This window comes from Salvelinus alpinus, chromosome 9 (assembly GCF_045679555.1).
Source record: "Salvelinus alpinus chromosome 9, SLU_Salpinus.1, whole genome shotgun sequence".
NCBI classification, from domain to species: Eukaryota; Metazoa; Chordata; class Actinopteri; order Salmoniformes; family Salmonidae; genus Salvelinus; species Salvelinus alpinus.
In genome coordinates this window covers 76,954,338-76,981,871 of record NC_092094.1, presented here as the reverse complement: position 1 = coordinate 76,981,871, position 27,534 = coordinate 76,954,338, and the positions used below count along the sequence as shown (strand labels likewise).

Below are 27,534 nucleotides of genomic sequence, written 5' to 3'. Positions count from 1 at the left end.
GAGTAGATTGGTTTTTATTTTTATTCAAGTTTAATGTTGAAATGGAAGTCATAATGTAACTCATGTTATAATGTGACAAGTAAAAAAAGAATGTGGAAGAGATATTTGAGTTCATTAACAAACTATAATGATTATGGTTTTGGGTAATTGTTCTTCCATATTTTTACTTGTAAATGCAAACCTCTGTATTATACGCCTATACCAAACTCATTAAATAATGAATTATTTATTTTAGTTTGAATATTGACGAACACAATACACATGGAAGCCAGATATGGTATGTTGGGAATTGCGCTATCGTACAGTAATCATTAAATAGTCGGTGATTCCCATCGCCCTCTGGATGAGGTCAGTGAGCTACTGTACAAATCCAAGAAAAAAACTGTCACTCATTAGGGTACCACCCACCACTGCGACCTGTATGCTCTAGTCGGCTGGCCCTCGCTGCATGTTCGTCGTCAGACCCACTGGCTCCAGGTCATCTACAAGGCTATGCTAGGTAAAGCGCCGCCTTATCTCAGTTCACTGGTCACGATGGCAACACCCACCCGTAGCACGCGCTCCAGCAGGTGTATCTCACTGATCATCCCTAAAGCCAAAACCTAATTTGGCCGCCTTTCCTTCCAGTTCTCTGCTGCCTGCGACTGGAACGTTGCAAAAATCTCTGAAGTTGGAGACTTTTATCTCCCTCAACAACTTTAAACATCTGCTATCTGAGCAGCTAACCGATCGCTGCAGCTGTACATAGTCCATCGGTATATAGCCCACCCAATTTACCTACCTCATCCCCATACTGTTTTTATTTATTTACTTTTCTGCTCTTTTGCACACCAGTATCTCTATTTGCACATGATCATCTGATGATTTATCACCCCAGTGTTAATCTGCTAAATTGTAATTATTCGCTCCTATGGCCTATTTATTGCCTACCTCCTCATGCCTTTTGCACACATTGTATATAGATTCTCTTTTTTTCTACCATGTTATTGACTTGTTTATTGTTTACTCCATGTGTAACTCTGTGTTGTTGTCTGTTCACACTGCTATGCTTTATCTTGGCCAGGTCGCAGTTGCAAATGAGAACTTGTTCTCAACTAGCCTACCTGGTTAAATAAAGGTGAAAAAAAAAAATATATATATATGTTTACGAAACGTTATACACAGTCTGTCTACCTGAATGGTCTGGAGAGAATACTGATTGGAAAGTACCACCATGACCAGCGTTGACTGCTCTTACCCCAGACCCAGAGAGAAAGAGACCAAAGATAGACCATGCTGAACATTAAACCTATTTAGTCTGTTCTGTCTGCCCCCAGTGGGGTTCCTCAGCCAGGGTGTAGAACTACAGAACAGTACAGAGGGTACAGGCACAGCTAGTACAGTACTGCAGCATGTATAAATAACCAGATCATCCATTCTGTCTATCATACACCATCATTACTAATCTGAGGGACAGGTGAAGAGAAAGGGATGCTTACTAAACAATGATATGGCACACAAACACACTCTGCAACCCCCTTTGATTGGATCGTTAAGTCTGTTAGAATGGGCAGTACAGGGGCTGCTAGGTATAGCTGACAGACAAAGTAAAAAATAAGTAGGAAGTGACAAAAACAAATGGATATATAACACCATGCTCATATAGCATATCCCCTTCAGAAATGCAGACTTCAAACAAAACAATTATCCCTCCATCTTTCATTTACAATTTGATTCTTTCAACTGAACACATGAGCCTCCTCTCAAACAGGGTGGCCATTTCCCTGACATCTCCTTCCTGTACATGATAGGTGTATAATCCTATATATTTCCTACTTCAACAGTTTACTACCTCACTCGCTCACTCCTATCCTGGATATTAGCAATGAAAGCAGGAACGGAATTGCACACAGGCCATCTCTCTTCCTGAGCCTCTTGCTCTCCTCCCCCCTCTCACTCAGTCCTCTCCCTGCAGGACCTCCACAGCCTCCAGTAGGTGTAGTGCCAGGCTGTACTGGCCGTGGTTCTCAGGTAGGATCTCCATGAGGCGGCTCACCAGCCTGCTGGTCTGGCTCAGGGGCACCGACGGGCACCCCAGCTCACTGGGATCCTGGGGATAACACACACAGATAAACACACACACACAGAGATAAATACAAACACCATCAGTAAACCAGGCAACACTAGCGGGTTGAATTAGGCTAAGAGAGATGCTTTGAATCACCTTGAGACAGTTGTTCTAGCATGTTGTAAGGTAACAGAGGTTGGTCTCACCATAGCCTTGAGCCAGGTGCAGAGTGTGGGGGGGAGGCGTGCCAGCAGCTCCATGGCGGGCTTGGTCTGGGTCTGGGTGTGAAGCAGGGAGTAGCTCAGCCTCTGGCCTGTTAGAACCAACAGCTGAGAACCCAACACGTCCTTATCCTCCACCTCCAACATCACCTGACAGATAACACACACACCGGCTAGCTTCCGCTTTTTTAATATACTTTATGAGTGATCATATTCATTTGATTAATGTGTGTATAATGTTACTTGTATTTTGTAGTGAGGGAGTTGTTGGTGTTTATGACTACCTACCTGCTCTGCCCGGGGGTCCAGGCCCTGGTTGTACAGCTCACACACCAGGTGTCTGCGCAGGATGTCTGGGTTGACTTGCAGCAGGGTCCCCAGGTCCAGACACAGAGAGGGCCACGTCTCGTCCCCTGAGTCAAGGTCCAGCCGGGTGGATGCAGGAGCCGTCCCTGCCTCACTCTGGGTCTTCACCCAGCCTGTCAACACCCTGAGCAGGAACTCCTGTCTAAGAGAGACCAGTCCAGGGTCCATATCTCCGCTGGGCATCAGCTGGATGGACACCAGCTCTCTGAAGAAGGCACTCTTACCCTGGAAGAAGGAAAGACTTGCAGTGAGTATACTGTAGGTGTTATGCATGTGTGTACTCTTTGGTTTACGCCACGTGTTTGTCTCACCTTGCTGTCGAACAGGCTGAGTGGTTTGACCCGGAGGTTGAAGGTCATAGCAGTGTGTAGTAGAGTGGCCAGGAGACAGTGGTGTTGTACAAGGGGGTAGTGGATTCCCCTCTGCTCCAGGGCTAACTCTACTATGGAGGCAGGACCCTCCGCTCCGCCCCACACCTCCTCCACACACAGCTCTGGAGGGGTCACCTCTTCTATCCCTGAGTCTGCCTGGAGGAGGGGGGAAGGGGTTCAGAGTTACCAAGGAAAAGCCTCACTTGCCACTATCAATCTACAAATGCTTTAGTACAAAGGTCATTTTTCAATGCTGCAGCAATGGTACCAGGGCTCGCGACTAACTTTTTCCCTCACCGTCCCGAAGTGCAATTTCAACTGTCCCAAACTGAAGTTGAACTATCCCAAAATTAAAATATCATTATATATATATTTTTTAATGGTTTTGATATGCCAACATGGGTCTAGGTCATTTGCAGTGCTTTTGTTGTGTGTGTGTGTATTTCTGAGACAGATACAGTCTATATTATTTATTTAAGAAAAAAATGTTGAGCATCTTAATTAAAACAGACAAACATGCATTACATTATTAATAATAATAAATTAATTGAACACGTTAACCATATGTATACAACATATCTGAAAGAGAACTATGCTATTGTGAACTGGTTACTGAATAAACTTAAGTTAGCGACATTACATTCCACAACCAGCTGCCCCATTAAACAACATAACACAACAATAGCCTATACAATAAAGAATGTGTGTTCCCCAGCCTTCACTTTCTCTGCTTCACCCTCCCTCTTCAGTCACTGAAGAATGGTGGCCTTGACCTTTTTGAGCACCACCACTTACATAACAGCCAGGGCCTAAAATGTACTTTTTGTACATAACAGCCACTGTGGCAGGTAGATTGAAAAATCTACCAGCCACTCATATTTCTTACCAACCAAAATAAAATAAAAATCTCTCAAATTAAACAAACAAAACAGACAAAAAAGAGATGAGCATGCTTTGTAATGTTTCTAAAATAATACATGCATAACTAGTAAGTAGTAATGTGGTATATTGTTTAATGAACATGTTTTCTTTGAACACAAAATATCACAGACGAGACTAAATGTTCACCTGCCGCTTTAAAGGAGGTTACCTTGGTAACGCGATTTGAGTCATGTTCGTGACTGAGATTAAGAGTGACTAGTATCCGCGTTGCTTCTCTTCCCTAGCTGTTGAAACTCAAACATTAAAAAACAACCTAGCTTGTGAACAAAACAATGTAAATAGCCAAGAAGCCCAAGGACAAAATGTTACTTCAGTAGACTTTCGTTTAAAGTAAATTAAACAAACTGTTATGCCTGTGCGCGGCGCTTCAAATCTTTTTATCTGTCACTCAGCTCTCCACGTGCGCACACACAGCCACCAGCCAGGCAGTATTGCAGCGCGAGGAAGAAATACTTTGCAAATTTTACAGTGTGCATTCGATACAGGCCACGGAGATACAACCATATTCTCTGGAATACCATAGTAGCTAGCCATAGCGTAAAGACAATGCAAATTCCACAGCAACTCCCGGCACACGCAACCTAAACTCCAGGCCAGCAGACAGGCTGGGAGAGAGTAGCATGTACATTTCAATAGGCCTATTTGCCCAACATTGTAATGATATTTTAATATTAAACATTTCCATAACCAAAATAATAACATATACAAAGCCTAGACAGTCATATCATTGTTGGACGTTTTACATAGCCTATTTTACCTTGCTTTTAATAGCCTACAACTAAAATTAGACCATAGACCATTGAAACCAAAGGCAGTAAGGCACAATCCTATTGTTGCATCTTTAGATATTCCCTCTTTCCAAGTTTCTACCATTAGGCAGTATATCCCGTCTGTATCACAACCGGCCGTGATTGGGAGTGCCACAGGGCGCCGCACAATTGGCTCAGCATCGTCCGGGTTTGGCCGGTGTAGGCCGTCATTGTAAATAAGAATTTGTTCTTAACTGACTTGCCTAATTAAATAAAATAAAATATCCATCTCCATCGCATTTTAAAAACCGCTCGCATCAGGTGCACGTTTGGGAATGCTGTTCTCCCGTAATAACATTTTGGAACATTCACGCATATGCCTGAGAGGAGTGAACACATTGCTGCTCCTGTAATGTGAATTATTCATAGTTTAGCAACTTTTAAGCTAAATGTTGTGATCTGTTTCAGCAGCCTCGTCTTTGTGTTTAAACATTTTAGTATGGAACCACTGTTGTATGCATTTTATATTTTTCTGGCCTATCGTCCCCCAACTTCTATTTAGAACCGTCCCAACGTCTGTTTTGAACTATCCCAGACAACAACAAAAAATATTGTGCCCGGGAAGACGGGACACCCTTAATTTCGAGCCCTGAATGGTACATCATTGCTGTGACAAATCCTCTTCTACTTACATCCACTTTGCATGCAGCACATGCTTTTTACCTGTGCTGCAGTTAATCTGCCTAACTGTATGCATCCATCCATCTATTTATGTGTACCTCCATCAGAATCTGTAGCAGCTCAACACAGGACCCCAGGAATGATGTCATGGCACCGTCTCCCATTCCCACATCCTGAATACACACAGAGACACCACGAATGTTATATACTGTTATGTGCACGTCTATTCACAGCCCAAGCTCAACAAGTCTCAATCAGAGAGGTAGACGTGTAGCTGAATAGAGCAGTGCTCTGCTCACCCGTCGACACAGGCGGTCTTTAGGGGCCTTCCCCACCTGTGGAGAGGAAACACAATCTTTCATGAAACAAAAATATAGGACACCAGTTTTCTTTTCTGTTAAAAACAGAACCCATTTGAGTCCCACACTATGAAACACTAATCTTGTAACAGTTGTAATAGCGTGAGGATGTTCAGCTATGCAAATATATTGGTACATTTCAGCTGATGTCTGCAGAAAACCCTACAACTTCGACCAAACTAAATGTAAATCATATTTCTACACAAGTGAAATGTTAGTTATCGCCTTTAGTTGGCTAGGTAGTCACAAGTGAAAAGCATTATAAAAATAATTATGATCGTGATGTTTCATGCATCAGAACTCTCTCACATACAAACACACACAAAAAAATGAATTGCTGCTCACCTTCTCCATAAGGAAAGCAGCAGCTGAGAAACGTTTAACGATGAACGTGTTCCACATCATTGAGGAGATGCCTGCAGGAGAAAGAGAGAGAGAGTATTATAGTACAAACCAAGGGACACACTGAGGAAACACCGCGTGAATATTAAATACGATTCTGTATTGTCTGACCCAGCTGGATGTGAGGACTAGAGACTAGCTTCAGGTGTTCCACTGCACAACACAGATACCGCCCCTCCTTCAGAGAGAGAGATAACAAAACATTAGATTTTACACCTTAAACTGTGTGTGTATAGATGTGAGTGTGTATAGATGTGTGTGTGTGTGTGTGTGTGTGTGTGTGTGTGTGTGTGTGTGTGTGTGTGTGTGTGTGTGTGTGTGTGTGTGTGTGTGTGTGTAAGGGAAAGGGGGATAACCTAGTCAGTTGTACAACTGAATGCATTCAACTGAAATGTGTATAGATGTGTATGGATGTGAGTGTCTGTGTGCTGGTACTGTTTAGAGCCAAACCTCTGGGTATTTGTTCCACTGCACCACGTACTCCCAGCAGCAGTGGGCAAAAAGCAGGTCAGGAGAGAGGGAGTCTGGGAAACGCTGACACACAGACACCAGCAGCTCTGGAGGAACACAGTAAACACACTCTTTAATACAACAACCACACTTCCTATAGAGGAATCAGTTTAGTGACCATAGAGTACCCACTCACCTGCTGCCCTATTGAAGTCTGCATCCTCCTGGCTTTTCTCCCTCAGCACTGGCTGGGAGGGCTGTTCTGTTCCCTGGGCCTCCCCCCTCCTCTGCAGCATGTCCTTCAGCTGCTCAGGGGCCAAGTCCTGCCTGAACACCCACTTAGCCACACTGTCTGCTATACCACCTGAGAGAAAAAAAGGGGGGGGGGGGGAAGAGAGAAAAAGGGATCTACTGTTCATGTGATTGGATTGGTGAAAGCAAAGTTTCACCAATCCACTCTCACCAATCCCAAGCCTCTCAGATCTGAGGTTCCTTCAAGGATTTAAGGTAAGGATTATGGGATTTTTATTCGAAGTGGCTGCGGATCTGACTTTTCTAGATCTTTCTTCCTGGGGGTTAAAGGTCTAGAAGCTTCTGCGCATGTGTGGGATTCTGTACTTTACACACAGTCTCTGCTCTACTCGTAGAGAACAGGCTACTCTGGCAAATGGTGCTTGTTTATTAGTTACCGGTAGATCAAAGCTGAATCAGTGTCTGCAAGATCACAATGACAATATATAATAGCATAGTATACCGTTATTGGAATGAAGCTGAAACGGTCTAACCACAAGGACACCGTAGTGAAGATGCACGACAGCGACTCTTCAACCTCAGGATGCTAAAGAAATTCGGCCTGTCCCCGTGGGCCCTCTCAGTGTTCTATAGGAGCACCATTGAGAGCATACTGTCGTGCTGCGTCACAGCCTGGTACGGCAACTCCACCGCCGTGGACTGCACGGCTTTTCAGAGGGTGATACGTGCAGCCGAACGCACCATTGGGCGCACACTGCCTACCCTACAGGGGAAGGCCAAGAGGATCATCAGGGACACTGACAAACACTGACAGTAGAATGGCCTTACTGAAGAGCTCAGTGACTTTCAACGTGGCACTCTCATAGGATGCCACCTTAGTTCGTCAAATTTCTTCCCTGCTAGAGCTGCCCCGGTCAACTGTAAGTGCTGTTATTGTGAAGTGGAAATGTCTAGGAGCAACAACAGCTAAGCCACGAAGTGGTAGGCCACACAAGCTCACAGAATGGGACCGCCAAGTGCTGAACGCGTAGCGAGTAAAAATCGTCTGTCCTCGACTGGAACACTCACTACCGAGTTCCAAACTGTCTCTGGAAGCAACGTAAGCACAAGAACTGTTCGTCGGGAGTTTCATGACATGGGTTTCCATGGCCGAGCAGTCGCACACCAGCCTAAGATCACCATGCGCAATGCCAAGCGTCGGCTGGAGTGGTGTAAAGCTCGCCGCTATTGGACTCTGGAGCAGTGGAAACGTGTTCCTGGAGTGATGACTCACCCTTCACCATTTGGCAGTACAAAAGACGAACCTTGGTTTGGCGGATGCCAGGAGAACGCTACCTGCCCCAGTGCATAGTGCCAACTGTCAAGTTTGGTGGAGGAGGAATAATGGCCTGGGCTGTTTTTCATGGTTCAGGCTAGGCCCCTTAGTTCCAGTGAAGGGAAATCTTATCGCTACAGCATACGATGACATTCTAGACGATTCTGTGCTTCCAACTTTGTGGCAAAAGTTTGGGGAAGGCCTTCTCCTTTTTCAGCATGACAATGCCCCTGTGCACAAAGGGAGGTCCAAACAGAAATGTTTTGTCAAGATCGGTGTGGAAGAACTTGACTGGCCTGCACAGAGCCCTGATCTCAACCCCATCGAACACCTTTGAGATTAATTGGAACGTAGACTGCGAGCCAGGCCTAATCGCCCAACATCAGTGCCCGACCTCACTAATGCTCTTGTGGCTGAATGGAAGCAAGTCCCCACAGCAATGTTCCAACATCTAGTGGAAAGCCTTCCCAGAAGAGTGGAGGCTGCTATAGCAGCAAAGGGGGGACCAACTCCATATTAATGCCCATGATTTTGGAATGAAATGTTTATTCCTAATAATGGTGTGGCGCCATTATTCCTCCTCCACCAAACTTGACAGTTGGCACTATGCACTGGGGCAGGTAGCGTTCTCCTGGCATCCGCCAAACCAAGGTTCGTCTTTTGTACTGCCAAATGGTGAAGGGTGAGTCATCACTCCAGGAACACGTTTCCACTGCTCCAAAGTCCAATAGCGGCGAGCTTTACACCACTCCAGCCGACGCTTGGCATTGCGCATGGTGATCTTAGGCTGGTGTGCGACTGCTCGGCCATGGAAACCCATGTCATGAAACTCCCGAGAGAACCAGGTGTCCACATACTTTTGGTCACGTAATGTATGTGCTTTGATTAAATCAAAACACTTGTATGCTGCAGTTTGTTAACATCATCTGCTCAAAAGTTCGCTCCAAAAAATAATTATCATTCACGATTGACAGTGAGAAAAGTGTCAAGGGAGGGAGGGTGAACACACAAATTTGTGCGCCAAGTAACACATGCGCAGAACGTGATCCGGATCTTTCCATTGGGTTCTAGGGGGGTGAGACGGGGCGGAAAGGGGCGGTTAACTACGGATTTGCAGCCACAGCCTTTTTATTTCTCAAGTATTCGTTCAGTACCTCGGCCCCCCTCCAGCAGGGCTTTGACTGAGCAGTGTGGTGTGGCGCCCCCTGGTGTTCCTTTAAGAGGCGCCACACACAGCAGCGTCTGCAGGGCCAGCACGTCCTCCAGCTGTCTCACACACACCGCCCACTGCTCCAGCTCCAACGACACAGCCTCCCACTCTGACTGAAACTGACACACACACACACACAGAGAGTCAGTGACGAAGCACACACACATCAGTGTGTGTGTGTGTGTGTGTGTATGTTACCTTGGTCTCGGCCAGGCTGGTGATGTTATCCTTGGCAACGCGGTGAGCCACTATTGCAGCCAGCAGGGCAGCAGCAGCACTGTGTGACTGGACACAGGCAGACCGCACCTGCTGCCACCAGGGGGAGACACACTGCATGTCCCACGACGACTCCACCGCACCTAAGGAGAGGAGGAAATACAGACGTCTCTGAAAGTCAATGGAAGTCCACCACAGGATGCTGCTGAGGGGAGCATGGCTCATAATAATGACCGGAACGGAACAAATGGAATGGCATCAAACACTTCGAAACAATACGTGTGATCCCATTCCACAATTCTGCTCCAGCCATTACCACAAACCTGTCCTCCCCAATGAAGGTGCCACTACCCTTCCTGTGGACTCCACTACCTATTATCTAACCACAACCCAACTGCTAACTCAATTGTATCACAGCACAGACCACCTTACAAAATCCGATGTGATCGCACACCTTTCATGGAGCTGAGGGCAGTGAGGAGTGTGTGTAGGTGTCTGACGGCCTTTGGTTTCTTCAATACTTCCTTCTCTCTGTGCAGCCATACACTCAGCAGCAGAGACTGAGGGAAAGAACACACACATAGACAACATGGATGAGTTACATTTCCTTCTATTTGAGTCTATTCTTCCTCCCATACCCAAATCTCCCCTTCCTTGAATCACAGGTACGGATCAAAAAAGATGGATGAATACATAGTTGGGCAGATGAAAAAATGTCCCTGCGCTGAAGCACAGGTAAAAAGCATGTGCTGCATGCAAAATGGATATTAGTGCACGTCACACTCCCATCCTTTTGCCATACCGCCCTCCTTCCTCTCCTCACCAGTAAATGCTGTGGGCTGATGCCGGTCTCCTGTAGTGTGTCACAGACTTTCTGTAGAGGGCTCTCTCCTATCAGACAGCCCCAGAACAGAAAGCTCCCTACAGGGTAAACAACAACACAGTCTTACCCTTTATACTCATAGGTTTCAAGTTTCACGTTTTAATGTCGCGTGCACAAGTACACATTTTGCCATGGAGCGAAGGGAAAATGTAGCAGTTTTAAAGCCAATTTCCTGCAATTTTACACATTTTCAATGTCACGTGCACAAGTACAGTGAAATGCCTTTCTTGCAAGCTCTAAACCCAACAATGCAGTAATCAATAACAATGTAATACTACAAATAATAAGGTATAACAAAAACACACCAGATATAAAAATAAAAACACGAGAAAGCAAGAATACTATATATAGGGTCAGTCAGTTCCAATATCATATTTACAGTGTGCAAGAGATACTGGAGTGATAGAGGTAGATTTGTATAGGGGTAATGTGACTATGTATGTATGTATGTATGTATGTATGTATGTATGTGTGTATGTGTGTATGTGTGTGTGTGTGTGTGTGTGTGTGTGTGTGTGTGTGTGTGTGTGTGTGTGTGTGTGTGTGTTCATCCTACCCAGTTGTGTCCAGTCTGCGTCGGGCCCTGGGACCACCCTGATCTCCTCTCCTTCACACTCCATCTGTGACAGGAAGCCGCGTACAGGAAGTGATGCGTCAGGGGAGTCCTGGGCAAATGAGACGGAGGGGCGGGAGCCGGAGGTGAGCTCTGTGTAGCGCTGCAGGATGAGGGAGACACGGGCTAGCTCCTCCTCTACACCGGCAACCTCCGTCTGGATAGGAAGAGGAGGAGAAAGAAAAGAGAGAAAAGAAGAGTAGTTCAGAATGCTGTACTCACGGGTTTAATGTGTGTGTGTGTGTGTGTATGTGTGTGTACTGTATATGTGTGTGTATGGGTTGGTTCTTCTATCCTTGTGGGGACCCACATTTTTTTAATTGACAAGTTTAGCAAACATATTGTAGGCATGACATGCCAGCAACAAACGCTGACACTACACATCCTAGTATATCTGACCAAATTATGAAAGACAAGAATTGTAATATTACATTTCATAAAGTGAGTGTGGAAGAGGTGAAAAAATGATTGACAAGACAAGCCACCGGGGTCAGATAACTTGGATGGAAAATTACCGACGATAATAGCAGACGATATCGCCACATCTTCCATTTAAGCCTACTAGAAAGTGTGTGCCCTCAGGCCTGGAGGGAAGTGAAAGTAATTCCGCTACCTAAGAATAGTAAAGCCCCCTTTACTGGCTCAAAAAAATAATTGTTTGACCAGATACAATGCTATTTTACAGTAAACAAATTGACAACAGACTTTCAGCACCCAGCACTGATGATTGGCTGAGAGAAATTTATAATAAAAAGACTTGGGGGACTGTTTAGTTAGACTTCAGTGCGGGTTTTGATATTATTGATCATAGTCTGCTGCTGGAAAAACGTATGTGTTATGGCTGCTATATTGTGGATAAAGAGTTACCTGTCTAACAGAACATAGAAGGTGTTCTTTAATGTAAGCCTCTCCAACATAATCCAGGTAGAAATCAGGAATTACCCACGGCTGCTGTCTAGGCCCATTACTTTTTTCAAATCTTTACTAACGACATACCTCTGGCTTTGAGTAAAGCCAGTGTGTCTATGTATGTGGATGACTCAACACTATACACATCAGCTACTACAATGACTGAAATAAGTTAGTCCTAAATATTTCAAAAACTAAAAGCATTCTATTTGGGACAAATCATTCACTCAACCCTAAACCTCAACTAAATCTTGTAATAAATAAAGTGGAAATTGAGCAAGGTGAGGTGACTAAACTGCTCAGAGTAACCCTGGATTGTAAACTGTGATGGTAAAAACATATTGATACAACAGTAGCTAAGATGGGGAGAAGTCTGTCCATAATAAAGCGCTGCTCTATCTTCTTTACAGCACTATAAACAAGGCAGGTCCTACAGGCTCTAGTTTTGTCGCACCAGGACCACTGTTCAGTCGTGTAGACAGGTGCCACAAAGAGGGACTGTCAACGGCTGGCCCTTGGATGTACACAGAGAGGAAACATTAATAATATGCATGTCAACCTCTCCTGGCTCAAAGTGGAGTAGAGCTTGACTTCATCACTACTTGTATTTGTGAGAGGTATTGACATGTTGAAAGCACTGAGCTGTCTGTTTAAATGACTAGCACAAAGCTCAGACACCCATGCATACCCCACAAGACATACCACCAGAGGTCTCTTCACAGTCCAAGTCCAGAACAAACTATGGGAGGAGCACAGTACTACATAGAGCCATGACTACATGGAACTCTATTCCACATCAGGTAACTCACGCAAGCAGTAGAATCAGATTTAAAAAACAGATGGAAAAAATACACCTTATGGAACAGCGGGGACTTTGAAGCAACACAAACATAAGCACAAACACATGATAACATAGGCACTATACACCCACGTACACATGGATTTTGTGTTGTAGATATAGCGTGTTGTGAAATCTGTTATGAATGCATTGTAATGTTTTTAAAATGGTATAACTGCCTTCATTTTGCCAGACCCCAGGAAGAGGAGCTGCTGCCTTTATGGGGATCCATAATAAATACAAAATCCCCAAATGTCCCCACAAGGATAGTAAAACAAGGAAAATTCTCTTCTAAACTTAACCCTAACCCCTAAGTTTAAAATAGCCTTTGTCCTCGTGGGGATGTGGAAATTGTCCCCACGAGGACAAAGGCTATTTTAAACTTAGGGGTTAGGGTTAAGTTTAGAATTAAGTTAAGGCTAAGGGGTTCTTAAACTTCTTATGGCTGCAATCCCGTTAACGGGATTGATATGACAACAGCCAGTGAAAGTGCAGGGCGCCAAATTCAAACAACAGAAATCCCATAATTAAAATTCCTCAAACATACATGTATCTTATACCATTTTAAAGGTAATCTTGTTGTTAATTCCACCAAATTGTCCGATTTCAAATAGGCTTTTCGGCGAAAAGCACCACAAATGATAATGTTAGGTCACCGCAAAATCACAGACAAACACAGTCATTTTCCCAGCCAAAGACAGGAGTCACAAAAAGCAGAAATAGAGATAAAATTGATCATTAACCTTTGATGATCTTCATCAGATGACACTCATAGGACTTCATGTTTCACAATACATATATGTTTTGTTCGATCAAGTTCATATTTATATCCAAAAACCTCAGTTTACATTGGCGCCATGTTCAGAAATGCCTCCAAAATATCCGGAGAAATTGCAGAGAGCCACGTCAAATAACATAAATACTCATCATAAACTTTGATGAAAGATACATGTTTTACATAGAAATAAAGATACACTTGTTCTTAATGCAACCGCTGTGTCAGATTTCAAAAAGCTTTACGGCAAAACACAATATTCGATAATCTGAGAACAGCGTTCAGCTACAAAAGGAAGCCATACAGTTACCCGCCAAATTGTGCAGTCAACAAAACTCATAAAAAGCATTCAAAATCTTCACTTACCTTTGCTGATCTTCGTCGGAATGCACTCCCAGGACTCCCACAAGAAATGTTTGTTTTGTTCGGTAATGTCCATCATTTATGTACAAATAGCAATTTCTGTTAGCGTGTTTGGTAAACAAATCCAACGTCAGGAAGCGCGTTCACTAAAAGCTGACGAAATGTCCAAAAGTTCCGTAAGTCAGTAGAAACATGTCAAACGATGTATTGAATCAATCTTTAGAATGTTTTTAACATAAATCTTGAATAACGTTCCAACCGGAGAATTACATTGACTTCAGATGAGCAATGGAACAGAGCTCCCTCTCATGTGAACGCGCATGGTTAGAGCATGGTCAGTTCCTGTTTGGATTTTTTCTCAGGTTTTTGCCTGCCATATGAGTTCTGTCATACTCACAGACATCATTCAAACAGTTTTAGAAACTTCAGAGTGTTTTCTATCCAATATGAATAATAATATGCATATATTAGCAACTGGGACTGAGGAACAGGCAGTTTACTATGGGCACCTCTGTGCACCTTTCATCCAAGCTACTCAATACTGCCCCTGCAGCCATAAGAAGTTAATTAGATTTATTTTATTTTATTTAACCTTTGTTTAACTTGGCAAGTCAGTTAAGAACAAATTGTTATTTACAATGAAGGTCTACCGGGGAACAGTGGGTTAACTGCCTTGTTCAGGGGCAGAACGACAGATTTTTACCTTGTCAGCTCGGGGATTCGATCCAGCATTTCTGTTACTGGCCCAACGCTCTAACCAATAGGCTACTTGCCGGGTTAGGGTTATGGTAAGGGTAAATTTGATTTTGAATGGAAATGAATTTTTGATCCCAACGAGGATAGAATAACAAAATGCGTGTGAACGCGTAGTGGCTCTGCACTCACAGGTTTAGTGTGTGCATCTGTGCTAGCCTCCACAGTAGAGTGCAGTTGTTGGATGTCGGTGTAGAGCTGGAGCAGTTTCAGCTGGGAGGAACACAACTGGAGCAATGCGTCATCTACCGCCTCAGGGTCTGCAGGGACAACACACACACACACAATCACCCTTAAGACACATTTGTACAAAAACATGGTTTTGATATTAATTCTCAATGAATGTCCAGAAACGCACAGTACCTTTCCCCCTGAGACGGGCCAGTAAGAGTCGGGTGATGTTGGTCAGACAGGAGACTGGAGCATTTTTATTGGCTAGCAGAGACTCCAGGGCCTAAAGGGCAGGACAGAGAGCAGCAAGTAATAAGAAACGACATTCCCTGGGTGTGCTGACCCCCCCTCTGTGTCTGAGTGTGTGTGTGTGTGTGCTCGTTGACCTGTTTCTTAATGGCAGGGTATTTGATGTCCAGCAGTATACGCTGGGCCTCGCTCTCCAGGTAATCTGAGGAGAGAAGGTCAAAGGTAAGAAAGAGCTCGTCGTTTGCCCTGTCGAAATATTTCTGTAAAGGGCTTCCTTCAACCTCTTCATGTTCCCCCTCCATCTCACCTGGTTCCAACTCTCTGCTCTTCAGTAGTGTGGTCAGTCTCTTCAGCAGGTGCAGATCCTTTGCTCTCTCACTCTTCTTATCACTGAAACAGGAGTCAACGCTGTTTTGCGTGTGTATCTTTGCCATGTATGACAATCGAGAGACCACAGTGTTCGAAATATCTTTTCACGTTCAAATAATTGTACCCCTGATACAAAGTGTGTGTATGTACTCACCTGAGGGCCAGATGGAAGGGGACAGTGACAGTGCGTAGTGCTCCAGTAGCAGGGTCGAACAGACACACCTGCTGTGTGTGGAGCTGCCAGCCTTGACTGGTCACACTGTTCACCCCCATCAGCCGGTAGCCTGCATACAACAACCTGACACACACACACACAAGAGAAGGGAATGGTTACAACTGCTTTAATCAGAACTGCTTTAATCAGAACTGTGTGTGTGTGTGTGTGTGTGTGTGTGTGTGTGTGTGTGTGTGTGTGTGTGTGTGTGTGTGTGTGTGTGTGTGTACCTGCAGTGTTTCCCGACAGTGAAGGCTCCTACTCGGGGGCCCTGCTGTGTGCCCCACACCTCCAGGATGCCTCTCCTAGGGGCGTAGATGACCAGGAACTGAGCGTGGCGCCGTGGGAGGGGCGTGGACGGGGAGGACTCGCCCCTCCCCTCAGACACCTGCACCCAACCCAGCTGGGCGTCCCGGTAGCCTGGGGCAGGGGACACTCAGAATTAGATTAGAACTAGATGTATAACCAGGGCCTTTTTCAAATTCAACAAAAACTAAACCCTACAGAATGTTTTCTGTCTTTATAATAAACCAAAAAACTCAGTTACTGTTGAGTGTCAAAGGGAAACTCTATTTTTCTCCCTCTCACCCTTCCACATGCGGATGGCGATGCCTCTCCCCACGTCGAGCAGCATGACCCTGCCAAAGTCGTCCGTGACCCCAGCCAGAGTGTTACAGGGGGACAGACAGATGGACTCCCCATGACGCCGTGAGTCTGGGAGACCAAACCTGGGGCCGGGACAGAGAGGAAGAACAGGGTGAGGATGGGCTAGGTAATCAGTTCACTTAGAAATGGAAAACAAGCCAATTGATTCATTTGTAAGTGAAAGTGGTAAGGTAACTAGGCAAGTTGACTGTGTCAGAGTGCATGTGCAGAAGAATCAATTTCCTAGTTCTTCTAATAAGAGGGACGTGTTAGTCACCTGACTGCCAGGGGCGTGGCCGGTTCCACCTTGGGCTTCTGTTTCTGAGTTGGCTCCTCCTCATTCTGTTTCTTCCAGCCCAGCCACCCACTGAGAGAGAGAGAGAGAGAAAATTAGATGGAAGAGAAAGGGTACAGAGGCAATGAAGAAGAAAGAGAGTGAGAAGAGACAGAAGGGAAAGGAGAGGAAAAATACACGGCAAACCAAATGCATAGACGGAGCCCTGAGCTGGAGAGAATTGTAGATATTTAACTCATGGTTATAAGCAGAATCATAGCACCCCCCCCCCCCGTGAGGGTATTGACAATCATGGTACATGGTATACAGCCCGAGCCTAACATTCACTGAGAAATACACACATACCTGGCGGCGGTGAATAAGGCCGATGTGAGTTTGCTGGCCACAGCCAGAGCAACGTGGGAGAGGAGAGGCTGGGAGCTGCCCTAGAGGGAGGGAGAGAGAATAGGAGAGTCAGGAATCCCTGCTACTGGTCTGAACTAATGCTGACTGTTTTCTTAGCTAATAGTAACTACAACTTTCTCTCAGAGATAAATAGACATGTGTGAGGTGAGAAAAAGATGGACAGCAGCCAGACACAAACACACACCTCTATGGCATAGTAAAAGCCTGTGTAGGGTCCTCCCCCCACAGTTATGTACTGACTCATGGCGGGGAGGCTGCCCTTCACAGAGGCATGGAAACCCCCCAGGATAGACGCATTCCTCATCTGGTCAAACACACACAGGGTCATTATACCTGTGTAGGGAGGTACGGAGAGAGAGCACAGTTAGAATGGAGAACATAGCTACACTTTCACTTTCATTCAACCAGTATCCATCCAATCGATTCTTCATGATCTTCTCCCCCTTTCTTCTCCACTCCCTGTCCTCCTTCCCCCTCCCCCACTCCGTCCTCCTTCAGCCCCCCCACTCCCTGTCCATCCCCCCCATCCTCCTTCCCCGTCCAGCCCTCCCACTCCCTGTGCCCATCCATCCAACCCTCCCTCCTCCTGTCTCTCACCCACGCTGCTGTGGTCTACGATAGCATCCATGTCCTGTAGACCCCACTTCTTATAGGCCAGAGGAGGAGGCTGGACCACCTCACTGCCTGCTGCTGCCGCTGGGGAGGAGAGAGAAGACACGCACAGAAAGTTAAGAATAATGACAAAGGGAAGGGTTTTGGAGGAAGAGAGGGTAGACAGAGAGAAAGAGGAGATGAGGAAAAGAGTTGAGTAAATGGTATGGAATTCCAGTATACTGTATATCACCTCAAGCTACAATACACAAAATATACAAAACACACTACAGGTACTATGCTAAGTGTCAAAGACTAGCTTGTGTGTGCGTGTCAGTACCTGCATCCTTTCTGGCGAACCCAGCCAGCAAATAGAGAAGATGGTTCTATTAAAACATAGGATTTCTTTGACTTTTGCATTGAAATTTCAGAAGATTTTTTTTTTTTAAGAAAAAGTAAATAGCAAAATAACTAATAATTAAAGAGCAACAATAAAATAACAGTAACGAGGCTATATACAAGGGGTACCGGTACAGAGTCAATGTGCAGAGACACAGGTTAGTTGACGTAATATGTACATGTAGGTAGAGGTAAAGTGACTATGCATAGATAATAAACAGAGAGTAGCATCAGCGTGGGGGTGGGGGTGGTCAATTCAAATAGTCCGGGTAGCCATTTGATTAGTTATACAGGAGTCTTATGACTTGGGGGTAGAAGCTGTTAAGAAGCCTTTTGGACCTAGATTTGGCATTCTGGTACCGCTTGCCGTGCGGTAGCAGAGAGAACAGTCTATGGCTAGGGTGGCTGGAGCTTTAGGCAATTTTTAGGGCCTTCCTCTGACACCGCCTGGTATAGAGGTCCTGGATGGCAGGAAGCTTGGCCCCAGTGATGTACTGGGCCATACGCACTACCCTCTGTACAGCTGTTTGAAGCTAGTGTACCAAAACCGAAAGTAACTTACCATGAGCTTAAAAAAGCTGTACAAATTATATTTTTTTATTGAAAATATATTTCACAGAGATTTACATGGCACAATGATAAACTGAAATTGAGCGAACAGTGTAGAAATTTTGCAACCAGGAAATGACACAGATAACACAGTCTCAAAGTCAAAACCGCTTTCCCAATTTGACAACAGAAATCAATAGGCGAATACCACAGCCAATCACAACACTGGGAGGGTAAGTAATACTGTGAAACACTATCATTAGATTACTAGCGACAGATATACTATGGATATTTTCTGAAATGACAATGCAATAATTGTAAAAAATGTACATTTTACATTTTAGTCATTTAGCAGACGCTCTTATCCACAGCACCATTAATGCATTACTAAAACTAGTTTTACAACTACTGCTACCATACCTGTACTGCTACTATAGTACTTTAACAAACAGACACAAAAACACACACATGCAGCAGTACCTCGAGCCACCTGGTTTCTGCAGGCCCGTAGAGACTGGAAGAGACTGAAGCCGTCGATGGTGACCAGGGCTGCTGGGTAAAGGATACTCAGCTCCTCATGCTGACACAGAGACAAAGACTCATAAATACTAAGTGTCACCAAGAGAACCTTGGTCTCCAGGCCCAGACAGCAGTCAGTGTTTCGATGCGTGCTATAGTTGTACCTGCTCGGTGACACCTGGGTGGCGGGGGATCTCATAAGTGCGACACTTGAGCCTCAGGACAGGGTCCTCATTCAGCAGCTGGGCTAGGAGTAGGACCCCACTCTGACAAAACACACACCACCGTTAGATTAACACCAGCCAGACTCCTGATGATATTCTGCCTTCCAGGTCACAGAAATAAATGCTGCTATACCTCGGTGTAGAAGCGTACATAGCCAGATGAGAAGCCCACTACAATACATGTCCAGTCTGGTCGACCCGTGGAACTCCTGAACGCAGAGAGAGAGAAGGTTAATACTCATCAATAGAACAAACTTAAGATACACACACATTGATATGTGCACAGAAGTGAACACACATGGATGGACACATTAGGTGGCTTACCTCTTCTGGCTGGCCAAAGGTATACAGATGACGTTGCTCACACTCTCCCTGTAGAGACACACACAGTGAATCTGGAATCTCGTCTTCTTTCTGTGTCCTTTCCTCTCCTCACATTCCTCTCTCATCCGCCCCTATGTTTCTTCCCCACCTCCCTCATCCCTCTGTTCTCCCACCCCTCCTCCCCCTGTTCTCTCCCCCCGTCTCATCCATCCACCCCCATGTTTCTTCCCCTCCTCCCTCTCGTCCCCCGGGTTCTACCACCCCTCCTCGCCCTGTTCTCACCCCTCGTCGGTGCTGAGAGTTCCACTCCAGGACACAGCCAGCGTCATCCCCTCTCTGCCGCCGTCATCTGTTCGCCACTTCGCTGTCGGAGAGGAGAGAAAACGGCAACACACACCACCCCCAATCAACAGCAGTGTATCTGTGTCATGTCTGTGCACGTGCGTGTGAGTGTGTGTACATTAAATCTGAGCGTCTATGTTTTGGGAGACATACCTGAGAGAAACACAGCCTTGCTGCCTTTGGCGACGACCATCAGGTCTGAACAGGGAGACAGAGACACCACACAGTCCTGCAGCCAGGGGGCGCTGACTGCTGCAGTGTCCTCCTCCACCCCCTGAGGAACACACCACAACAGGACCAATCCTCAGAGATCACTGACGGCTATGGAAGAGTGCTATCTGATTTTTGTGCACAGGACAAAGGCATAATGGACGTTCAGGGATTTTTCTGCCATTGTGATCCTTGGGCGGGCCGCCTAAGCGTTTTTTTCTCCTTCTTTTTTTCCCCCCTCGGGTCGCCTAAGTCCAAACAGTGAAATAATAAACATTTGGGATGGAAAAAAGCTTTCAGTGTAAATTTAAACAACTAAAACCAGATATAAACTATAAGCCACGTGACTCACTGTCTGTAGGAGTGAAACATTTTCGTGAACAGGGTGGTGTACCTAATAAACCGCAAAAGGAGTCTATTTAAAAATATATATACACTGCTCAAAAAAATTAAGGGAACACTAAAATAACACATCCTAGATCTGAATGAATTAAATATTCTTATTAAATACTTTTTTCTTTACATAGTTGAATGAGCTGACAACAAAATGACACAAAAATTATCAATGGAAATCAAATTTATCAACCCATGGAGGTCTGGATTTGGAGTCACACTCAAAATTAAAGTGGAAAACCACACTACAGGCTGATCCAACTTTGATGTAATGTCCTTAAAACAAGTCAAAATGAGGCTCAGTAGTGTGTGTGGCCTCCACGTGCCTGTATGACCTCCCTACAACGCCTGGGCATGCTCCTGATGAGGTGGCGGATGGTCTCCTGAGGCATCTCCTCCCAGACCTGGACTAAAGCATCCGCCAACTCCTGGACAGTCTGTGGTGCAACGTGGCGTTGGTGGATGGAGCGAGACATGATGTCCCAGATGTGCTCAATTGGATTCAGGTCTGGGGATGGGCGGGCCAGTCCATAGCATCAATGCCTTCCTCTTGCAGGAACTGCTGACACACTCCAGCCACATGAGATCTAGCATTGTCTTGCATTAGGAGGAACCCAGGGCCAACCGCACCAGCATATGGTCTCACAAGGGGTCTGAGGATCTCATCTCGGTACCTAATGGCAGTCAGGCTACCTCTGGCGAGCACATGGAGGGCTGTGCGGCCCCCCAAAGAAATGCCACCCCACACCATGACTGACCCACCGCCAAACCGGTCATGCTGGAGGACGTTGCAGGCAGCAGAACGTTCTCCACAGCGTCTCCAGACTCTGTCACGTCTGTCACGTGCTCAGTGTGAACCTGTTTTCATCTGTGAAGAGCACAGGGCGCCAGTGGCGAATTTGCCAATCTTGGTGTTCTCTGGCAAATGCCAAACGTCCTGCACGGTGTTGGGCTGTAAGCACAACCCCCACCTGTGGACGTCGGGCCCTCATACCACCCTCATGGAGTCTGTTTCTGACCGTTTGAGCAGACACATGCACATTTGTGGCCTGCTGGAGGTCATTTTGCAGGGCTCTGGCAGTGCCCCTCCTGCTCAAAGGCGGAGGTAGCGGTCCTGCTGCTGGGTTGTTGCCCTCCTACGGCCTCCTCCACGTCTCCTGATGTACTGGCCTGTCTCCTGGTAGCGCCTCCATGCTCTGGACACTACGCTGACAGACACAGCAAACCTTCTTGCCACAGCTCGCATTGATGTGCCATCCTGGATGAGCTGCACTACCTGAGCCACTTGTGTGGGTTGTAGACTCCGTCTCATGCTACCACTAGAGTGAAAGCACCGCCAGCATTCAAAAGTGACCAGAACATCAGCCAGGAAGCATAGGAACTGAGAAGTGGTCTGTGGTCACCACCTGCAGAACCACTCCTTTATTGGGGGTGTCTTGCTAATTGCCTATAATTTCCACCTGTTGTCTATTCCATTTGCACAACAGCATGTGAAATTTATTGTCAATCAGTGTTGCTTCCTAAGTGGACAGTTTGATTTCACAGAAGTGTGATTGACTTGGAGTTACATTGTGTTGTTTAAGTGTTCCCTTTATTTTTTTGAGCAGTGTATAATCTTTGAGAACTAACAATCACCAAAATAAAATCTAGACAGGCAGGGAAAATATAAAATGCCCAAAACAATACATTTAGTAGTATTGCTTTTGTTATTATGTTTGAGTAAATGAACACAGCCTTATCCGTTGCAAAATGCATAGAATTGCAGGAAATTGGCTTTAAAACTGCAACATTTTCTCTCAGTTCCATGGCAGTGTGTAGAATTGCAGGAAATCTGCTTTAAAACTGCTAAACTGTCTCTACACTGCCAAGATGGGGGCTTATAAAATCTTCCCTACAATTTAGCTGCGCCGCCTGGCAGACCAAGGCCATTGCCCTTTTTGATCCAGAACAACCCTGACGTTATTTTATAAGAAAGACTACTGGGAGAGAGCTGGACAGAAGGAGAGTGTTGGAGACGTTGTGGCCTGTTTATGTGTTGCGTATACAGTTGAAGTCGGAAGTTTACATACACCTTAGCAACATACATTTAAACTCACAATTTTCACAATTCCTGACATTTTAACCTAGTAAAAATTCCCTGTCTTAGGTCAGTTAGAATCGCCACTTTATTTTAAGAAAGTGAAATGTCAGAATAATAGTAGAGAGAATGATTTATTTCAGCATTTATTTCTTTAATCACATTCCCAGTGGGTCAGAAGTTTACATACACTCAATTAGTATTTAGTAGCATTGCCTTTAAATTGGGTCAAACGTTTTGGGTAGCCTTCCACAAGCTTCTCATAATAAGTTGGGTGAATTTTGGCCCATTCCTCCTGACAGAGCTGGTGTAACTGTGTCAGGTTTGTAGGCCTCCTTGCTCGCACACACTTTTTCAGTTCTGCCCACAAATTTTCTATAGGATTGAGGTCATGGCTTTGTGACGGCCACTCCAATACCTTAACTTTGTTGTCCTTAGGCCATTTTGCCACAACTTTGGAAGTATGCTTGGGGTCATTGTCCATTTGGAAGACCCATTTGCAAACAAGCTTTAACTTCCTGACTGATGTCTTGAGATGTTGCTTCAATATATCCACATAATTTTCCTTCCTCATGATGCCATCTATTTTGTGAAGTGCACCAGTCCCTCCTGCAGCAAAGCACCCCCACAACATGATGCTGCCACCCCAGCGCTTCACGGTTGGGATGGTGTTCTTCTGCTTGCAAGCCTCCCCCTTTTTCCTCCAAACATAACAATGGTCATTATGGCCAAACAGTTATATTTTTGTTTAATCTGACTAGAGGACTTTTCTCCATGTGCAGTTGCAAACCATAGGCTGGCTTTTTTAAGCAGTTTTGGAGCAGTGGCTTCTTCCTTGCTGAGCAGCCTTTCAGGTTATGTCGACATAGGACTCATTTTACTGTGGATATAGATACTTTTGTACCTGTTTCCTACAGCATCTTCACAAGGTCCTTTGCTATGGTTCTGGGATTGATTTGCACTTTCACACCAAAGTAAATTAATCTCTAGGAGACAGAACGCCCCTCCTTCCTGAGCGGTATGACGGCTGCGTGGTCCCATGGTGTTTATACTTGCGTACTATTGTTTGTACAGATGAACGTGGTACCTTCAGGCGTTTGGAAATTGCTTCCAAGGATGAACCAGACCTGACTTCTTTTGATTTTCCCATGATGTCAAGAAAAGAGGCACTGAGTTTGAAGGTAGGCTTTGAAATACATCAACAGGTAAACCTCCAATTGACTCAAATGATGTCAATTAGCCTATCAAAAGCTTCTAAAGCCATGACATCATTTTCTGGAATCTTCCAAGCTGTTTAAAGGCACAGTCAACTTAGTGTATGTAAACTTCTGACCCACTGGAATTGTGATACAATGAATTATAAGTAAAACAATCTGTCTGTAAACAATTGTTGGAAAAATTACTTGTGTCATGTACAAAACTATAGTTTGTTAACACATTTGTGGAGTGGTTGAAAAACGAGTTTTAATGACTCCAACCTAAGTGTGTGTAAACTCCCGACTTCAACTGTATGTTGTCTGACAACGGTTATTTTTACTTGTTTTGTACACTAGAGGGCACTATATGTTGGGGCCATGGGTCAGGTAGCTGTGTGTGTGTATATACAGTACATTCAGAAAGTACTCAGACCCCTTGACTTTTTCCACATTTTGTTACATTACAGCTTTATTCTAAAATGAATTAAATACAAAATTTTCCTCATCAATGTACACACAATACCCCACAATGACAAAGCGAAAACAGGTTTTTAGAAATGTTTGCAAATGTATATAATGTTTTTATAAAAAACATATTTACATAAGTATTCATACCATTTGCTATGAGACTCAAAATTGAGCTCAGGTGCAACCTGTTTCCATTGATCATCCTTGAGATGTTTTTACAACTTCATTGGAGTCTAACTGTGGTAAATTCAATTGATTGGACATGATTTGGAAAGGCACACACCTGTCTATATAAGGTCTATATACAGTTGACAGTGCTTGTCAGAGCAAAAACCAAGCCATAAGGTCGAAGGAATTGTCCGTAGAGCTCGAGACAGGTTAGTGTCGAGGCAAAAAATCTGGGGAAGGGTACCAAAACACTTCTGCAGCATTGAAGGTCCCCAAGAATGCAGTGGGCTCCATCATTCTTACATGGAAGAAGTTTGGAACCACCAAGACTCTTCCTAGAGCTGGCCGCCTGGCCAAACTGAGAAATTGGGGGAGAAGGGCCTTGGTCAGAGAGGTGACCAAGAACCCTATGGTCACTGCCAAAGGTGCTTCAACAAAGTACTGAGTAAAGGGTCTGAATACTTTAGTAAATGTGATATCTATGTTTTTACTTTGTCATTATGGGGTATTGTGTGTAGATTAATGGGGGGGAAACGATTTCATCAATTTTAGAATAAGGTTGTAACGTAACAATGTGGAAAAAGTCAAGGGGTCTGAATAATTTCTGATTGGACTGTAGGTAGCACAGGTGACCTGGAAGGGTTAGCACAGGTGACCTGGAATTGTTAGCACAGGTGACCAGGAAGGGTTAGCGCAGGTGGCCTGGAAGGGTTAGCGCAGGTGGCCTGGAAGGGTTAGCGCAGGTGACCAGGAAGGGTTAGCGCAGGTGACCAGGAAGGGTTAGCGCAGGTGACCAGGAAGGGTTAGCGCAGGTGACCAGCAAGGGTTAGCACAGGTGACCAGGAAGGGTTAGCACAGGTGACCAGGAAGGGTTAGCACATGTGACCAGGAAGGGTTAGCGCAGGTGACCAGGAAGGGTTAGCGCAGGTGACCAGGAAGGGTTAGCGCAGGTGACCAGGAAGGGTTAGCGCAGGTGACCAGGAAGGGTTAGCGCAGGTGACCAGCAAGGGTTAGCACAGGTGACCAGGAAGGGTTAGCGCAGGTGACCAGGAAGGGTTAGCGCAGGTGGCCTGGAAGGGTTAGCGCAGGTGACCAGGAAGGGTTAGCGCAGGTGACCAGGAAGGGTTAGCGCAGGTGACCAGGAAGGGTTAGCGCAGGTGACCAGGAAGGGTTAGCGCAGGTGACCAGGAAGGGTTAGCGCAGGTGACCAGCAAGGGTTAGCACAGGTGACCAGGAAGGGTTAGCGCAGGTGACCAGCAAGGGTTAGCGCAGGTGACCAGCAAGGGTTAGCACAGGTGACCAGCAAGGGTTAGCACAGGTGACCAGGAAGGGATAGCACAGGTGACCAGGAAGGGTTAGCACAGGTGACCAGGAAGGGTTAGCACAGGTGACCAGGAAGGGTTAGCACAGGTGAGAGGAGAGCACGTACAGTTCTTACCGTATCACAGATACAGCTTATAGAATGCATCTCTGCACCTTTAGTATAGGAATGTGTTTAAACTATGTATATTTTATATGCACAATAAATTGGAACTTCACCCAAAAAGATTAACGTTTGGAAATCTGATTTGAGGACATGTTATGGATAGCTCTCTCCTGTGCCAGTGGCTTTTCATAGGGAATCGCCACTACAGAGAACAAGAGTGTAAGAGACAGACAAACTGACCGTGGTGTCCCCACTTCCAACTTCTTTGGCCTCAGGGTTATCCCATGACCCCCAGTTGGAGTTGTCCCAGGCCAGCTCATTCTCTGGGGGGGAGAAAGGCAATCACAAATTATTTGAAGGTGCAATCCATAATCAATTGTCAGTTTTAAAGGCTATAAAGGCTATAAAGTTGAACATTTATTCAGACCAGGTGATGATACACATACACACACACACACACTTGTAAAACATATTTCGAACTGGCGGGGTCACACTAACAGAGAAAGCGGAGAGAGAGAAGAGCATGAAGGACAAGAGAATTCCCTTGACCCAAGAGAGAAAATGGATGAAGTTGGAGATGCTATAAATATCAGTGAGTGGGAGGAGAGCTATTGACAGAACTCCTAATGACAGCCAAGGAGACGCCTGTTGCTATGGTCTGACTGAAACATGCATGCACAATGGCTCAGGGTTAAGAGCATGCATGTGGATTGTGTGTGTGTGTCTTCTTTTGTCCAGTATCATGCGGTAATCTGTTCAGATGCCCTCCTAGGATGACTCATAGCATACGGCAAAGGGCAAAACTCCCCTCCTCCCCCCTCTTTCTTTCCATCCCTGTCTGCCTCCCGCTGTCACTGCAGAGCGAAGCAACTATCCGGCTCACCTTCACTACACCTTGCGCATATCAACTGCTATAATCTCTAATTATATTATTCATTATGTGACAGGCCAAGGATTTAAAGAGATGCATTGTTTACATTCCGTGCCCCTGGCATTTCTAACATCTAGAACACGAACAAAAAGTGCGACTTCGAGAGCTGGCAAATTCTGCAGACACGAGATGATAGGTGACTTCGCCCATAGCTAAAACATTAACGTTTGCAGTCTCTTTTTGAAAAGCAAGCACACAAGTTGGTCATAAACAGTAACTTCTCTCTCCCAGAGCTAAGCGTCAGCTACCTCCTTTCTTGTCCGCCGAGGAATTGTTGTTTTTCTGCCTCTGGAACAAGAACTCCCGGACTGCTTTGAGTTCTTGGACCCGACAGTACTCGAACAGGCAGCAGGACATTTCGATGCAGTCCCGACCAGAACGGATACAGGGATTTAGCCAGCTAGGCTAACTAGCAGCTACAGTCCAACAGGGGGGGAAACAACGTTGCAGTACGATTAAGTTTTCGCTAATCTATACAATAAACAAGACGTCCTCGGCGATATGTTGTGTTGATATCTGTAACGTTCCCAGGAATATCGGTAGAAAATGAAGTGTACAGGCTGTTGCCGTCAGTGGTTTTCGTTACTATTTGCACCGTTTCCACTCTTTACTTGAAGTGTTTTGGTGACGACACATACCGTTGTGAAACAGGCA

At 45.4% G+C, this 27,534-nt stretch overlaps 1 protein-coding gene across 1 annotated transcript; it reads right to left on the bottom strand.

Moving 5' to 3' along the window:
* Positions 1–3: 3 nt before the first annotated feature.
* Positions 4–27,534, bottom strand: LOC139530649 (rab3 GTPase-activating protein non-catalytic subunit-like). Its single transcript, XM_071327236.1, has 34 exons — positions 27,129–27,534; positions 26,190–26,272; positions 20,165–20,285; positions 19,952–20,033; positions 19,670–19,717; positions 19,479–19,554; positions 19,286–19,387; positions 19,083–19,182; positions 17,661–17,759; positions 17,248–17,396; positions 17,004–17,083; positions 16,641–16,730; positions 16,307–16,446; positions 15,949–16,138; positions 15,659–15,802; positions 15,443–15,525; positions 15,273–15,337; positions 15,079–15,169; positions 14,848–14,975; positions 11,021–11,234; positions 10,405–10,502; positions 10,036–10,141; positions 9,564–9,724; positions 9,310–9,484; positions 6,785–6,952; positions 6,589–6,695; positions 6,250–6,316; positions 6,082–6,152; positions 5,677–5,712; positions 5,476–5,550; positions 2,946–3,161; positions 2,557–2,859; positions 2,254–2,418; positions 4–2,089 (listed from the first exon to the last, which is right to left on the bottom strand). Exons 1-34 carry the CDS (start codon positions 27,235–27,237, stop codon positions 1,937–1,939), a joined length of 4,095 nt encoding a protein of 1,364 aa, XP_071183337.1. The 5' UTR covers positions 27,238–27,534; the 3' UTR covers positions 4–1,936.